At 42.2% G+C, this 16,263-nt stretch overlaps 2 protein-coding genes across 5 annotated transcripts in view; one reads left to right on the top strand and one right to left on the bottom strand.

The window, feature by feature from the left end:
* LMTK2 (lemur tyrosine kinase 2) overlaps positions 1 to 14,682 on the top strand; it is a 77,192-nt gene extending 62,510 nt beyond the window's left edge. The window contains exon 16 of the transcript XR_012631108.1: positions 13,820 to 14,682. The gene's annotated coding sequence lies outside the window, so the exon portion shown is untranslated. The remainder of the gene's footprint in view (positions 1 to 13,819) is intronic.
* The window catches only part of TECPR1 (tectonin beta-propeller repeat containing 1), a 30,579-nt gene that overhangs the window by 10,579 nt on the left and 3,737 nt on the right, over positions 1 to 16,263 (bottom strand). Inside the window, exons 1-14 of one of the 4 annotated variants that reach the window (XM_074885744.1) lie at positions 16,003 to 16,110; positions 12,661 to 12,893; positions 10,827 to 11,009; positions 10,185 to 10,307; positions 9,387 to 9,512; positions 7,703 to 7,877; positions 7,506 to 7,606; positions 5,947 to 6,048; positions 5,409 to 5,554; positions 4,033 to 4,556; positions 3,027 to 3,172; positions 1,920 to 2,075; positions 1,243 to 1,392; positions 450 to 607 (exon numbers count right to left, since the gene is read on the bottom strand). In XM_074885744.1, the coding sequence (XP_074741845.1) occupies positions 450 to 607; positions 1,243 to 1,392; positions 1,920 to 2,075; positions 3,027 to 3,172; positions 4,033 to 4,556; positions 5,409 to 5,554; positions 5,947 to 6,048; positions 7,506 to 7,606; positions 7,703 to 7,877; positions 9,387 to 9,512; positions 10,185 to 10,307; positions 10,827 to 11,009; positions 12,661 to 12,891 (2,321 nt within the window). In that variant the 5' untranslated portion in view covers positions 12,892 to 12,893; positions 16,003 to 16,110. Of the gene's footprint in view, positions 1 to 449; positions 608 to 1,242; positions 1,393 to 1,919; positions 2,076 to 3,026; positions 3,173 to 4,032; positions 4,557 to 5,408; positions 5,555 to 5,946; positions 6,049 to 7,505; positions 7,607 to 7,702; positions 7,878 to 9,386; positions 9,513 to 10,184; positions 10,308 to 10,826; positions 11,010 to 12,660; positions 12,894 to 15,535; positions 15,770 to 16,002; positions 16,111 to 16,263 lie in introns of those variants that run through there. The other 3 variants (XM_074885746.1, XM_074885745.1, XM_074885747.1) reach the window with 3 other exon arrangements.

Genomic DNA, 16,263 nt, shown 5'->3' with positions numbered 1-16,263 from the left:
CTATATTGTCACAGTTTGAATAGAAACTGTAAAAGAGCTGCTCCTGGACTGTAGTGACTATGGAGGACTGAGAATTTCAGATTTCCTGACTCAGATAAAACTGGAAGCTCAAATTACATTACAATTACAGTGATTAGGTTTACTTTTAGTCTAGGCCATCTCTTAATTTAAATAATTATTGCCATTAAAGATGCAATCACAAAAAAATGGGATCTTGATGAGAAAGGCTTTTGAAATCACATGAATAGCTCCAGCACCTAAGAATTAAAATATGATTTGGTGAATTTCTTCAGATGTACTTATGAAGTTAGCCCTGAACCTTGTCATTGACAGACACGTGCAGTGTACTGTACACTCCAACAGACCATCAAAGCCACTGACTCGACGTGAAAGACAGTCTTTGCTGGCTGGCAGCCCATGTAGAAAGAACAGCTTCTGAAACCTCTTACATTTGATCACATGGCATCAGGTGTGGTCCGGCCTCCAGGTCAGGACTTGGCTCACTAACAAAGATGTCTCCTTTACAAGTAACTGACCAAATGGCATGGTGAGAAGGAGCGCCTTGAATCCGTCTGCTTTCACAACAGGACATGTTCAGCAAAGACAGCTACAAAACAAGAAGCAGAGAACCAAAAGCCTCCTTTTACAGTGAGAACAAAAATTTCCATAGATGTTTCAGTATTACAAAATGAACTTTTACCTTTCCAGGTTCTTGAAAATTGGCAAAATGAATTAGCAGGTTTTTCTCAAAGGCACTGGAATTCAGTGTTTTAGAAATTATTAACACAATCACTGAAACCAATGTGGTTTGCAGTATCTGATCATGATGAAGTCTTACAGGTTTTCCACTGCTTTATAGTATACTTTTCCATTGTATATATGCCTGCCTATACATAACACTTTAACAGTGACAACACATAACAGTTTTACCAATGCAGAATAATAGACTAACTGAATTATACTCCTAACTCATTTGTAGCCTAATCTGTATCCAGAGATAGGAAGGGAAGGAAAAAAATATCGGTTTTACTGTGGATAACTACAGCATCAGAAAGTGTGCAAACTCCAGAGGAGACAGGAAGCCTCATGTGCCACTATGTAGGTCTGGACAGACTTTTTAAATACCTGAACTGCAAAAATAGGTAAGTAGCCTAGATACTGTAAATGCAATGCTGAGATTTCAGAGATTTTATGTTTTATTTCAGATATTGCCAGCTTGAAATGAAAAATTCATAGAATTACCCAGTCATGCATTTCTTGCTCTGTTGCGGCTGCCAGGCGGATCGGCCATCGCTGCTTCGTCTTTTCAGGTGTATACAGTGCGAAGGAGTGTTTGGCTTCATTCAGAACTTCAACGATAATAGTGACTTCATTCAGGAACACATGGATATACTAAGATAAGAAGAAAAAAAAATTGTGACTAAGGCAAACTCAGATGCACCTTCCTCAGAGCCAGCATTTTTGCACTTCAGGACAATGAATAAGGCATTCCTGCCAAGGAGAGCAAAGAATCAGTTCTTGGTGCAGAAGGAACAGGGCTCAATTTCCAGTCCAGCACTACTCTGATTCCTATTGCTCGTATGCATTAACCCTATTTATGAAGACCCTGGCCAGCCAAGCTTGGCTCTTTCTTCACAGTCAAGAACATTTTGAACTTCCAAAAGAATTCCTAATTAGTGCAAAGCTGATGGTTTAAGCAATGTGGATGGTTGCTGACTGGGTATTTCTGACATAGCATTAACAGAGCTACAGCTTAGAAAAGCTTGCCATTTGCTAGTACCCTGGGCTACATTTGAATTGCTTCCTAAAACTTGGAGCAATCACATAACATAATTTGCCTCCCTTAAGAAAACTGTTTTCCCTTCAAAGGTTTTCCTTTCCCAAATGCAACTCTCTCAAGGGTCTCAACCTGAACACACCTTTTTCTCCTCATGATACATGTAGTAGATGAACAGGATGCTGTCACGCATTCCATCGCTTCCAGTGAACTGCTCAAGTGCGACTCGAACATCTATCCATTTGTGAGGCTTCCAATTCCTCCACCATTGCAAGGTCCCAGTTTTAACCCAAACCGACTGCAATGCAAACACAAATTTACAAGACTAAGGAAACTGCATGACTCTTATTTTTTCTCCCAAATACTATTTTTTGTGACCACAAGAAGTCTCTGCTGCAGGTTAGTCTGTATCATATCAGTTAATTCTGTCACAGAGTGTAACAGAGTGTTCAGGAAGCTGAAGACAAAATGAAAATTGACCAAACTGGATAGAAAGGCACTGAAATAGCATGTGGACATCAGTATTAACATTTTACCTCTGCAAGAATACAACAGCACAGAGATACTAATTGACTCTAGTGGTGCTCCTTGTTATAAAACAACTTCTGTTTGGTTAAAGGCTTTTGACATAATCTTTTTGAACTTGATTAAACCCCTGGACTCCAAGTGTTTTTAATCCAATGAATTCCAGATGTCATTTGGCAATTAGCAATGAAGGGACCAAAAATCTGAATGAATCTGAAAAGAGCCAAAGAGTCATAACAAAGGGAACATCAAACAAAAGTGCTGCTATTTAAGTGCTGCTATTGATGTTTGCCTCGTGGCTTTATTTATGTGAGTTGCATTAATCCCTTAATTACCACAAAGAGGGAAAGTTCACCTACTTGAGTCACTGTTTCAATTAAGAAGCGTCATCTTGTGGTGGAATAATTCATACAATGTTCCACTGTTGCAAATGTTTCTCTGTGGATTTGAGGTTTCAGTGCACTCAAATAATGCTGACCAATGCTTCATCTGCTCCTATACAAAACTCTCAGCTAATGTTTTTAGATAAAGATTGCTGCTCCATGTTTGATAAGCTGCTACAGGGAGCTCAGACAGTGATAATCCAGGAAAGTTGTCATAGACAGAAATCAAGAATATAGAGCTGACAGCAAGTTCAGATCAGTACACCAGAAATGTATTATTGATGCCTAGTATTGATAGATCTAAGTGCTTAGTAGATAAGAGATGTGTCCTCACTGCTTACCTGCTCAATAGCCTGTTCGTAGTGCCTAAAATTCTCCAGTTCCCGCTTTGTCCTTTCACTGAGCTGCTGAAAAATCTGCTTTCGCCACGCTGCTGTCTGTGCTGGAGTGATAGACAGAGACAGAGACTGCACAGAGGACGACAGGCCTAGAACAGAACCCAAAACAATAAACTCCAGTGAGCTTTGAATACAGTTCTGTGAAAGGTAAAACATGATGCTACTTTGAACACTGGACTGAATCCGCCTGGTCTAACATAATTTTTCTAATTATTATACTTTGGAATCAATGTATTACAGCCAAACTTTGTCAGTGATGCACAGAACTGGGATCACTAGATTAGATAGGATCTTTCAAAGCTGTAACTTTTGTTGGGAGTTTTGTCACTGAACTGCAAGATAATTAGGTAATACAATGCATCAAGAGTTACACTGTTATTAATGAATACTGGGATGCCACAATTCATGGCTTGTTTTGAAAATATTGTTGTATTCCACCATCTTTCAAGAATCTAAATTCCAAGCCCATCCAGCTATCAACTGGCTCCCATTCACAGTGCCTCCGAGTAATTTCTCTACCCTACCTTTGTCTCAGTAGGAACAGTAGGAGCAAGGCAGTTATTTGTGGCATCTGCATCTCTCAGGAGAGCCCTTTTTACTATTTTCAGCTACTATTCAGTGATACTATGGGTTTTGCCTGAAGTTGCAGTTTCAGTTCAATTAAAAATGAGATGTAGATCCAGCACAGATTATTTTACTAAATTCTTACAGAAACTCAGAGAAAATATCACTTCTACATTTATCTATCTCAATCCCAAAGTGTTTTGCAGCTAAATACATGCAGCACCTATCCTCAGACATGGCGCGTATTACCAAACTGCAGTAAGAGTAAATGGGTTATCAGAAGTTTTGTGCCATGGTTTTGTTCAAAAAACCCAAATGAACATTTTTCTTAGAGCATACTGAACTGTGATTGAGAATCAGGTCTGTTGTGGTGACTGGATAGTACCTGACAGAGCAGTGAACCATTTCAGTGGGCTGTGCAGATCTACAAGACAGCCTCCCCCTGACACCCAGGCCCACAGCGGGTGCTCATCGGCTCCATACTGTTCCTCAGCTCCCACCGAGAACATGCCAAAGGAGGACAGGCTGGATGTTTCTGCAAAGGTGCTGACAGAGAGGACTGGATGCTTTTGGGCCTCCTTCAAGTCAATGTTTGTCCACTGCAGTTCTGCAGAAGGATTTGGGTTTGTAGATTTATGCATTTCAACATCAGCTTTCTCATCACTAGTCGAAGCAGCAGTGGCTTCTCCTTGATCAGAGTCCAGAGGATCCACAGTCAAATTTGCCTGTATTTCTGCTGCCTGGTTGCCTGTGCTGTTACCACCGCTGCTGGCTGCAGCTCCCATCGGGGGTGTGTTGGCAAGGTTCACGGGTACACTTGGAAGCTCTGTATCAGAGCAATTATCTGCATCTCCCTGAATGATCGCGTGTGTTTGGTTCTGAATATCGTCAGTAAAGAAACAGCTAGCACTGAAGGACAAGTGGATAATTAATTAACTATCATTCAAAGCAGCATAAATGAGATCACAGACATACAGAAATAAACATAGTGTTTCAGCTTTAGGAGAGAAACAGCAGACTTATTTTCTGAAGGCCAAACTCTATCATCAAGGGAAAAAGAGTCTAACACAAATCTGGCAGACCAGTCCAGTAAATCTGAAACACAGGAAGGTATTTCATTCATCTTTTAAAACAATTGGTGGTGTTGGCTGCCTATAACTCTCAGGAAAACACTGAAGCAACATCACATTTTCTGGATATGAAATAATGAATAGGATTTTTTGAAGCCCATTATTAACTTCATGATTTTTGTCTTAGCTAGAGAGGGCTTCTACTCAGAGCACACTGATTCAAACAAATAGCTTCTGCAGCACCCCCAGCTTCACTGGCATCTTGCACAGCCAGGAGGCCAGCAGTCAGCAGGGAGTTACTGATTGAATCTCTCCAGGAAAGGAAACATACAGTCACACTCAAGAGAAGGATGATTTCTTAGTAGGGTTGACACTCCTTCCTGATATTTCACAGGTAACATTTTCTCTTATTAGAGACTAGTTCCAGATAGTGATAGTAAAGCCCAGAGAAAAACACTCTACTGCAGGCATGCAGTGAATTCCAAAGTGGGAGCTTCAGTTTCTACTCTGAGTGCAACAACTACTGTTTATTAATTTTGAAGGCAGAAAACGCAAATGCTTTTTGGCATACAAAATGATTGGAGATGCCTTCCCCACTCCTCCCTGTCTGTATCATTTAAATGTAAAGAAGTATCTGCTAGCATTGAAACTCTTGGCGTACAAAGTCACGAGCAGGTATTTTACTAAGTACCTGAGCAGACTTATTGAGCTCCCAGTCTGAGATCTGTCACTCTCTCGGCCAGATACAATTGCCTTCCATGTCTTCCCACTGAGCTCACTTGGTGTGACACCTTGACGAAAATAAATTGCTCTGTCATCGCAGCCAATTCCCCAAACCTAGAGAAGGAAAGGGTTTGGTGAAGAAAATAGCATGGAATGCAGGTAGATACAACCTACAGAAAAGGTGCAGTGGTGGAAAAACACAGCACAAAAATCTGCTGGAAACAGGATTTTTCATGTTCTTCCTTAATGCTGATACTGTAGATGCAGTATAAAATTCTCTACCATCAAGAGAAAACTATTTGCACCTGAATGTGCCATACAAGAGACATGCTCCTGTTCATCTCCTGGTGAAGAATTCAGCCACAATTCCCTGCTAGCAGTTCAAGCACATGGACCTCTTGTTCAGCTGTCCATACTGGCACTGCTGACAGTCCTCACCATGTATGAATACTGCCTGTACAAAGGGAAACAAAAATATCCTCGTCATTGGTATACAGCTGTCTTACCTGGTTATTTAAGCCTACAGTTACCATCATCATTTCTCCAACCATTTCAATCCAGCTTGTTCCACGAGGATTATGTGAGTTCACTCCTCTTCTAAACCACACCTACAACAGGAACAGCAACAAGTCCTAATTTTGCTCCTTCTGCATTAGCAAGCAGACAGCTGGAACTTATTTTCTTTAGTGGATTAGTCTTAATCTCTAATACTGACTTGCCACATTGCCTTAAGAAGTCTCTTACCTCCTTGGTTCTTTTTCTTTATCAGGTAAAGATAAAATAATTCTCTTTAACAGTATCCAGACCGTGTGTCCTTGTGACCAACTGCAGCCAGAACAGCCCCCAAGGAGACTTTTTGTTATGACTTTCTGTGACAGAGTTAAGTTTCCCTGTCATTGGAAAAATAGTTTCTATTACGTGTCAACTGTGGGCTATTTTTGGTCACTCTGAATGGGCTTCTAAATAGTGTTCTTGTGTTCAAACCTTAGAGGCAGGACTGATGGAGGGAACTGTCAGAGGGATCTTTTCAGTGGTACAGCTCTTTAAATTGTCTCTCCTTAGATTGGTTTTACCAATCCAAAAGTGTCTGTGGGCTGGGTACCTGGAAAAATTTCCATCTGTATTTAGCATATAGTCATATAGTGGCAAGCAGCTACTTTAGGAGTTGTTGGTTGAATCACATAACAGAATGTACTTGACTATCTTGTGGCAGATCTGCAGAAAAACATGCTAGCTTATCTACATTTATTATAGTGGTTTTATTTGGCAGATGGAGCAGGCTGGACACAGTCTGTTACCATGGCTCAGCTGACAAGTAGTAACTCATTAAACCAGAGCAATTCAATTACTTAAAACTGCTATACATGCACAGGATTCATTTATGTTTTTGAATTCAGTATGAAGGGTTTTGATTGCAGCCAGCACTACAGCACTCTAGTACATTCTTCAAGACCTCCAAGACTTCCTGTGAGGAGCAGGGAGTTGGACTCAATGATCCTTATGGGTCCCTTCCAAATTGAGATATTCTATGATTCTAAGTTAAAACCCCAGGAAGAAAGTAATCACACATACACAGAACAGATATGTCAATGAATCAAAAAAAACCTACATTAAAAGGCTGATGAAGTGGGAACAGTTACAGTAGGAAGATAAAAAAATAGGATCATACAGAAAAGCATAGATAAAAATAATCCCCATGCCGCTTTTGATGTAACATTCAGACCATGCGGAAACAAGACTGAGCAGCTAAGGGTCCCTTCAATCTTGATGTTTAACATCCCTTAGAAGTAGGCCCCGTATTACATCTCCTACCACATCTGTCTGAATTGAGTTTAGAAAACTCCTTCCAAGAGAAAAGCAGAAAGTCTTCCTTAAATTAAATGCAACTATGTGTATCACAAACCACAGAGCATTCCCCTAACAGCAAGCGAAAACAGAATTCCCCAAACCATGGGGATAGAGACTTCAAATCAGCAATGTTTCCTATGAAAGTTAAATGCCCATTTGACAAAAGCATATAGAAAAAGGGAAGAAATAAACAGAACCAGAGCATAAGACCCCTTACTTTTCTATCCTTTGTAACACACCACACCACATCAACACCCACAGAGACGTGCATAATTCCATTTTCAGAGCTTGGAGAATCCACAATACTCCAGAAAATTCCTGCAAGAAACAAAACCCAGAAGACATTGCAGGTTAGTTTCTTATTCAACGCTATACAAAGCAAAGGGGTTTCGAGCTAAATTTAACAAACTTTACCTTGAGGGTTATTCCTATCAATTCCTTCTCTCACAATAGCTTGTCCTTCCCAAAGAGTTGCCCAAAGGAGGTCATATGGTCCACAGCTGATCTGTACAACCTCACCAGGAGTGGTGATTAAGGACCACATGGAACCTTCTGGATTGTGATGGCAGACGTTTTCTCTGTACCATACCTAGACAAGTTTAAAAAAACCCAACAAATAAAACTTAGAAAAATATCACTACAACAATGAAACCATTGAGACAAGCATGAAGTCAAACTGGAAAGAACAGTCCTCCTTTAGCAACAGGGGTTTTTTTATGCAATGTATGCACTCTGACCTTTAAAGGTTTTTTTTTTAATGTTGATTATGCAGTTGAAGACTATTTCCTTATGTACTAAGGGAGGAGGTTTTTCTACAAACTAGCTTTTATCATGGAAGTAAATCTGCATTGGGTACAGTAACCTATTGCTACAAGTTCTGTGTATATTTCAACATTCAAAAACACTTCAGTGTATTTCAGGGCATGTTATATAAACCAAGAGTGAACAAATATATAACACAAAAATGTTACTGTTAGATGATAGCCTGACCTCACTTTCACTGAACAGAGCTTGCCACAATCTGGGTGAAAAATTCTGTGCAGCCTTCAGTGACATCCAGTCCATTTGCTAGCCTTGGTCCTACTGTCTGTGCACTTTTCTATAGGTCACAGTTAAAACAGGAAGGTCAAACATAGAAAGCATCCTGCAGTAGTCACATGAGTGCTCCGAAACATGACTGATGACTGCTAAATCCTCAATTTTAGAAATACTTTATTTCTCTGGGGACTATTACTTGGGAAGTGAAAGCATTTTACAATGTCAGTCAAGTAAGCCTGTGGAGTGGGATGCTTGTAACTTATTACTGGGAAGTACGAGGCATAGGGAATTTTATTTTAAACAATTTAACCAAGATTGCTTGCCTCTCCAGGCAGTGCCAAGTGTGACTGAAATCTCAGGTTATCTGTTAAAAGTATTACATTCTTCTCTGTGAGACCACAAGTTAGAAATTGTTTAGAGACAAAGAAATGTCAGATACGTGCCATAAGGATGAAGAAAGGAAAGCAAGAATCAAATATTTACAGCACTGAGCAAAAGAGGAGAGACATTATGGTAGGCCTAAACACAACAAAAGAAGAAAGATGCGTAGTTTTCAGTAGAAAATAAATTGAAAACATTCCAGAGCTGGATTCCACATTGCCAAGTCAGGTTCCCATTTTCCGATCAACAGGTCTTAGAAAACCATTTTGTAAACTCTTTCTTGAATCATTCCTGACTCTCCACCAGAGACGTGGCACAATGCTTTGCAAGAAGGCTTTTGCTTAAGGCTTGTTCTCTTGTTACCAGTCCCATAGTCTGCATTCTGGACGTTTTTCAGGATATAAGACACTACTCAGCCCAAGTTTTTAAGATTCACCTGTTTATAGAGGTTTAAGGCTTCCATAAAATAGCAACCCTATGAGATACTAAGCCTTTCCATTTACAACACAAGCTGTTACATAATGCAGTCCCAAAGCAGCTTTTACATTTTCTGCCAGATGCACAAACAGCACATTTCCTTACCAATGTCAGACAGTAAAAAACCTGCCTTGCTTTAAAAGCAGTTAACTCCTTTTTCAGTAGTAATTTATATTAGAAAACTGAGGCAAAATGCACGTACCCTTCCTTGTAAAGAAACCGCCCATACTGATAAACGGCCAGGAGGCTCATTGGTGATTTCCCATCCTCCAATCGAGATGTCATTGAAAGGGTCTGGCAACTTATCTGCATTATCGTGGGATACGATCTGAAGCAAAAAGAAGGAAGATTGAGAAGCGGAGACACTGCAAAAAGACAGGTGATCTGGCTGGTGGCCTAACTTGTTTCTTGCAGGTTGGTTTACGTATCACTTACTGCAGTGGCTGAGCAAGGAGATTATGGAGATTCTTCCTCTCATTCAAGGCTGTTATGCACAGAGAGAGGGGAAACACTGCCAAAGCAGCACGAAAAAGTCTGTGTTTCATCCCCTAACTAAAGGAAATTTTTACTCACAGAACAGTGCATAGAGACATTCTTTGAATTGGAAAGCTGGAACATCACAGATTACAATTCTTGTACATTCTTAGAATGGAACAACAAGTATTAAAGAATAGTTATTCATACAGATAAAGGACACAGCTGGTGAATGATGTTAGGTGCCACCTTGAAAGAGAGTGCTTTGTCAACCAACCAAAGGAAGTTAAAAAGTTGGTTTGAAATTTGCAAAGGAGATAAGCTGCTTTACTATGAGAGTTGGCACCTTATTGCCACAGGCTTCTATGAAAAATCCCAGCCTTCCATTTGTGCTTGCAAGAATTACAAGTTGGAAGTCAAGAAATCCAGGTCCAGCCTACAAAGCAGTGATACAAAAATGGATTTCCCTGCGTTTATAATTATTTCAGAAAACCAGTTTATTTAATATTTAAAAGATATCCCGAACCTTTGCCCAAACGTCCCGCGATTTATATCTCCTGTATCTGATCCATCTCCTGCGTCTGACACAAGAATTCCATTTCTTATCTTTTGTGTAGGTGCTGGGGAAGTCTATGGCGTAAGTCCAGCCCTGCAAACAGAGGTTTTCTTGTATGAAAATCAGGACTAAGTGAAAGCTTGGAACAATAACTTGGAGCAATTCTGCACAAGAGTCACTCCCACAAATACAGTACGAGTTACTGTGCATGTCTCAACAGCCCTGATTAACAGATCAGCTAATTCCATGAATGATTTGTGACTCCTGTCCAAATTCCTCTGCATGATATACACAGAACAAACAAGACACAGTAAAGCATTTTAGTTTCTTCCCAGTAAAGATCTTAAATAACAATGGCATTTAGTTGCCACCATTTCATGGCCTGATCAAAAGAAAAAAAACTTCTACAGAAGCTCCTATAGACTTCAAAAGCTTTCAAACAAGATCCTTCCTTCTCTGGTATTATAGTTGAGCTAATTCCCAGAAAGAAGTAGCTATGGGAAGTTAAGTGCCTTTTATTTTTGCAGACCTTTTACATGTCTATAAAAGTGCCTTTTATTTTATAGACTAAGGATTCCCAGAATAGACCTCTTTTTGGTATTGTTCACCTACCCCTTTCTCTGTTGGTTCCCCTCCAATATTTTCATCCACATACCAGTCAGACTCCCACTCCCAGTGTGGTGAAGGCAGTGTGAAACTATCAAGCTGCTGATGTTTTAGCCCGCTCACATCACTCCACTGCCAGCGGTCACTGGGCAGTAATTTCTCACAAAAGCCAGCAACTGGATTCCAGCGCTGCCAGAAATAATAAATAAAACATTTAATTGAGATCACATCATCTCACTGGACATCTACAGTCATAAATGATACATTTCTTATTTTTTGCAGTAGAAGAGGAATAAATTCCTGGGGTGAATGAGAAAGTGTTCACACTGTAAGCCACTACCTAACGTAGCCTTTGGAGGAAGCTTTTTTAAGTATCAGAGAAGGGCTGACTGCAGAGCTAGTCCCAACCAAGTCATTTTCAGCTACAAAAATAGGAACATCTGATGTATTTTACTACTAACAGTGCTTTTTTCTTTGGTGATGTATGGCCCCATGACACTGCAGCATTAGGATAATGCTGTCTAGATGGCCTTGGGATCTCTAATCTACTCCCCATGAGAAAGACGATTAGTAACTTGCCTGTACTAGAAAAATTGCATAGCTTCTGTGCCAGAAACTATGTCGAGATAGCTATCTCAGTAAATCTTCCCTGTATCTTCCGTTATACCAAGAGGGGTTTTTTTCCAAATCAGGCTTTAATCAGTTACAGAACAAATAACTTGCTTGGGTTTTCACCAATGCAGCTGTGATTTTAATTTTTTTCCTCACACTATTACCTACTATAGAAATAGTGGCAAAATTTGTCATGTAATACTGTCTTAGATTTGAGGGCACGTGGAAAATGAGTGGTTCAAAATCCTTCTATAATTTTTATGCAAAATATTGTATACTTTTACTAGGAATCTGGCTAAATTGCTTTGCACATTATCTGCAAACTATTTAATTTTGTCATGTCAGCTCTTGCAGAATATTTCCTTTTGTGCTTTCTAGTATTTTGTTTTCCATTTTTTCATAGCCTAGAACAAACAAACCAAAAGTTTTAAAATAACAAAATTTAAAGTTTTGCATTTTTAAAGAACATGTTTGCATAACAAAATGAACACTCTTAAACGGCTGGAAAGCTGTATCAATGTTAAATAATGTATAAAATTAATTTGTTGTATTTTTACCCATGCAAATAAGTTAAATTTCTCAACTTATACATATCCCATTAGAAATCAGAGAAATGTGCTCAACAAAATCCTTCAGTTTTCTCTCGCAAATAACTTTTAGTTAACTTAAAAACAAAATGCATAAATTTCCTTGAAAATACTATTTTAAAGACATTCTTTTGAAATACATCACGTAGGCAGAATTCATCTTAACAGTTCTATGCAAAAAAGTTGGAAACATCTAATGGAGAGTTATGCCCTTATTAGAGAAGTCTTTAAAACACTGAAAAATAGCATTTTCTTAAGAGTAATATATTTCTGATAATGTATCTTTGTTGCCTGGAACATCTTCTTAAGGGGACTGTGTATTTGTCACTAAGGAAAGGTAAAAAGGGTGAACGATCAAGTCTGAAATGGCTTGTATAAAACAGGCCGTAGTACACACTGGTGTTGCTTTTGTAAGAGCAGGGAAGTATAACCTTCCTTTGGGAATTAAAATATTAGAAGAATAACCTGCTATCTGGCACACATATACTCCTCAGAAACATCAGGTAAAAAATGAGAACAAATAAAACCAAACAATCTTCCTGTGAGAAAAACATGCAGAGACAACTGATGTACGGATTTGCTATCACTCCTTTCTGACGAATATGTGGCAGTGTGATAGAGGTACCCATAACACGACATACCTGATTCTCATAAGTTTCTTCCTGGTATCTAATAGGAACATCACCTGAGAACACGTAGGTGTATACTTTATGATCACAGGCTATTCCCCAGCAGCACTGTTTGACGGCAGAGACCCGTTTGAATTCCAGCTGTGTGTCCTTACAGAGCTCCCAGTACTGGCCAACAGTAGAGAGGGTGTAAACCCTCCCAAAAACGTCAACAGCCCACAAAAGGGAACTGGGCATGGCCATGTCTGAAAGGCAAAAAGGATGTATTAATGGAAATGACAGTTTTAAAAAATGGATCTTGAGCCTACTGTAGATCAGTCCTGCTCTGAGCCATCATCAGTCAAATTAAATAAAGATGTAAAGAATGAGCTTTTAGAAAGATCCCATGCAAAGCTGGCAGCCAGATCTCTTTCAGTCAAGAGCTGTGTACTACTTACACCTCTTAGATGGCTCTGAAAAGCCACACAAAAGACCTTGCTCCTGGCACACTACTGTCCATCCTACAAGAGCTCACCACATTCACAGGACAGCTTTGGCAGGCTGAGGACAGAAGTCAGCACCAAACTGAGATGGAGTAGCACAGACCATTTTATAGTAGAACTCTCCACTCTCAAGAGCTGATAATGCTGGTGCTGCTACACACCCTGCTCATCTCAGTTCCACAAAGCCACGACATCTCCTTCTCAGCCTCCTCTTGGTGTATGCCAACATAGCTACAGAGGTACAGAAGGAAAGATGTGAAAGGGAGCTTTGCCATAAGCACACATCTAGTTTTAATCCATGGACGTAGTACCTACTGTTGCCAGGAAACCTCTTTTCAAAGCATTCTGGTGATCACTTTGGGATCCGATCTGTATTTAATATACATAGGGGTGACATTTATTTAAGTATAGATAGAGCAGAAACCTGGTTGAGTTCCATTCCAGTTTTATCATTTAATAACCTGCCATCTTCTGGGCACTGCAGTCCTACCCTTCACAGAGGGGTCAGCATTTTATATGAGGTAGGTGTATGCCAGTCCTTTCAGAAGTCAATAAAGGCCACCAGATTTCTGTCACTTGGCCTTCTGGGTGCCATTAAACTGAACAAATTTCAGTTGTTCTGTATGTCTCACAGTCAGAACTACTGATGAGTATTTTGAACTTTGCCTCCCGTTCTATTAACTATGCAGTGGAGGACCAGGAGGGGAAAGGGAGAAAAGAAGACTCGGATCCAACACAATGAAAGAAAAGAGGAATCCCTGCTTGGAGTCAGCGTGGAACACTGCTGCTTCCTTGTCAAACAGCTGCTGTGCTTTCAACACAAGAGCCTAAGAAGACTTGCCTGCCTGCTCACTGACTGAGAATAAGCAGCAGTACAGAGAAACTGCCTTGTACGGTGTACTTGAAGGGAGGAGCTGGAACTGCAGAGAATCTGGAAACAGCCAGGTCAGTGTGAAAGAGCAGCACAGTAAATTCACATGGGATCCCAGGGAGGATGTTTCAGAATGCTTTGATTCCTACAACTGCTGCTGCTAAGTATCTAAAAACCTGGATCACCAAGTGAATAACAGGTAACAGTGAGAAAATTCATAGCAGCAGAGAACGAGTGAAGGCAGGAGGTGGTCATGAGCAAAATTCTCCTATTACTTGTGGCAGCATATTATGATGAAGTCTCTAGTTTTGACTTTTTTTTGTTGTTGTTGCTGGGAGTATGAAGGCATGTGTTACTGCCTTTGTTTGCTCTTGGACCAGTCATTTATCTTCTTTATATCCTGCCTTTCTACATTAGTCAAGTAGGATAGTACAGAAGGACATAATATGGAAAAAATGGAATGGAACAAAGTGAAGATGAGGTGAAAATTATGTGTGTAACACTGGGAAAAAGGCGGCCATGAAAATAAGCCTTTCAGTATTAGCACGTAAAACGCTGCAGAACAGTCTTTATAACAGAGGAAAATATTATGCATTTAATCTTAAGCCACCAGAATGCCAGCGAGTGTGGAGTAAAGGAAGCATTATAGAAAATGCAATGACGGTATCTACCTAGCCAGGTCATACAGAAGAGTGATGCTTGGGTGAGTTAAAGGTGGGCAAATATACAAATGAAGGCCTGTACCTGCAATGACAGTCCCAGCAGGCAGAAAAGTAGCTGGAACTGTTCAGAAACAGGTAGTGAAAGTTCCAAAGATGATGAAGTCAGGAAAAATATAGATGGGACAGAATTAAAATAATCCAGGCAGATGCAACTGGATTAAAATACTCAAGGCAGCCAAAATGAGAGTTTCTGCATATTCTTTCTTTGGAACTTTTGAGACAGAGTGTTTGGAGAATCATGGGAAAATCCCAAATGCATTTGGGATTATGAACTACTTTTAAGAGTTCAATTTAGGCCCCTTTGCACTGGTTGTGCTGCAGAAGATGGAGACAGATGTTGCTTGATTTTGAAGGATGCTCAGCACTTGTGGCTCCTGTGCATTTCAGTGAATGCAGAAGTGGCCCAGTATTCTCAGGGGACTGGAACAAATCAGATCCACACCTGCTAAATTCTTCCTCATCCCTCAGCTCAGCCACGTAATTTCTGATAGAACCAAAACTACTCAAATGAAGATGTTAATTAAAATTTCCAGCTGCCTGGCATAACACTGATTGCTACAGAACTGAAGAAAAATATCCCAACTCCTTGCATATTATAAAAATAATTAAGTTCCTCAGGGGAGAGGGGACGTGCTCCCGTCTTCAGGCGGTGGCAGGATGTGGTGTAGGTGCCCCACCACAGGACGTGCCGCGCCCCAAGATAAAACCCTCCCCTCCGGTCGGAACGCACCCCAGCTCACCCCGCGCTCCTGTCACGGCAGGAACGCTCCTCTTCACAGCCGCGGGGCGCTCAAAGCGCTTTACAAACTTACCCGAGCGTCAGCAGCACCTGGGAACGCGCCGAGGCGCGGGCAGCGGAGGGCGCCCGCTGCTTTTCCAGCCGGGCATTAAGGCCGGATCGGCTTAAGAGCCCTGCGGGGCCGGGGGCTGCCGCCGGCGGGACCGGCCCTCGGCCGACATGGCGGCCACCCCCGGAGGAAGGGGGCAGCCAGCTGCGGGCAGGAGGCGGGAGCGGCGCAAACCCGCTGCCCGGAAACGCCCCGCGGCCCCCCGCCCGCCTTCCCCGGGGGCACTGCGGCACCTCCCCGCGGCCCCGCGCACTCCTCCCGCCGGCACCGGAGCCGCCGGGAGAGCGGGGGGCGGGCACGGGGACACGGCGGGCGCTGCGCCGGGCCCGGCGGCGGCCCCATCTCCAGCCGCGCCGCACTGCGCTGCGCAGCGGCGGCCAGCGAACGGCTCTGCCCCAGCTCGGCCCCCCCGGGGCTCGCCCCTCACCTACCTCCCGCCGGCCGCGCCCCTCCTCGCCGCCCGGCGCCGCTCCCGGCGGAAGGAGCCGCCGCCGCGCCGCGGCTGGGCTGGGCGGGGCGGGGCGGGGAGGCCCCGCGGAGGCAGCGGCCGGCGGAGGGCGCCGCGCTCCCACTGGCTGCGCCGCCGCCATTGGGCGGGGAGCGCCGCGGCGCGCGCGTCACGGCGCGCGGGGGCCGGGCCGCGCTGCGCGGGGGCGGCGTCTCTGCGCTGAGGGCGGGAGCGGTGCGGGCTG

Source organism: Strix uralensis, chromosome 16 (assembly GCF_047716275.1).
Source record: "Strix uralensis isolate ZFMK-TIS-50842 chromosome 16, bStrUra1, whole genome shotgun sequence".
In the NCBI taxonomy this organism is placed as follows: domain Eukaryota; kingdom Metazoa; phylum Chordata; class Aves; order Strigiformes; family Strigidae; genus Strix; species Strix uralensis.
Note: the sequence above shows the minus strand (reverse complement) of the source record. Positions and strands in the feature narration are given on the sequence as shown.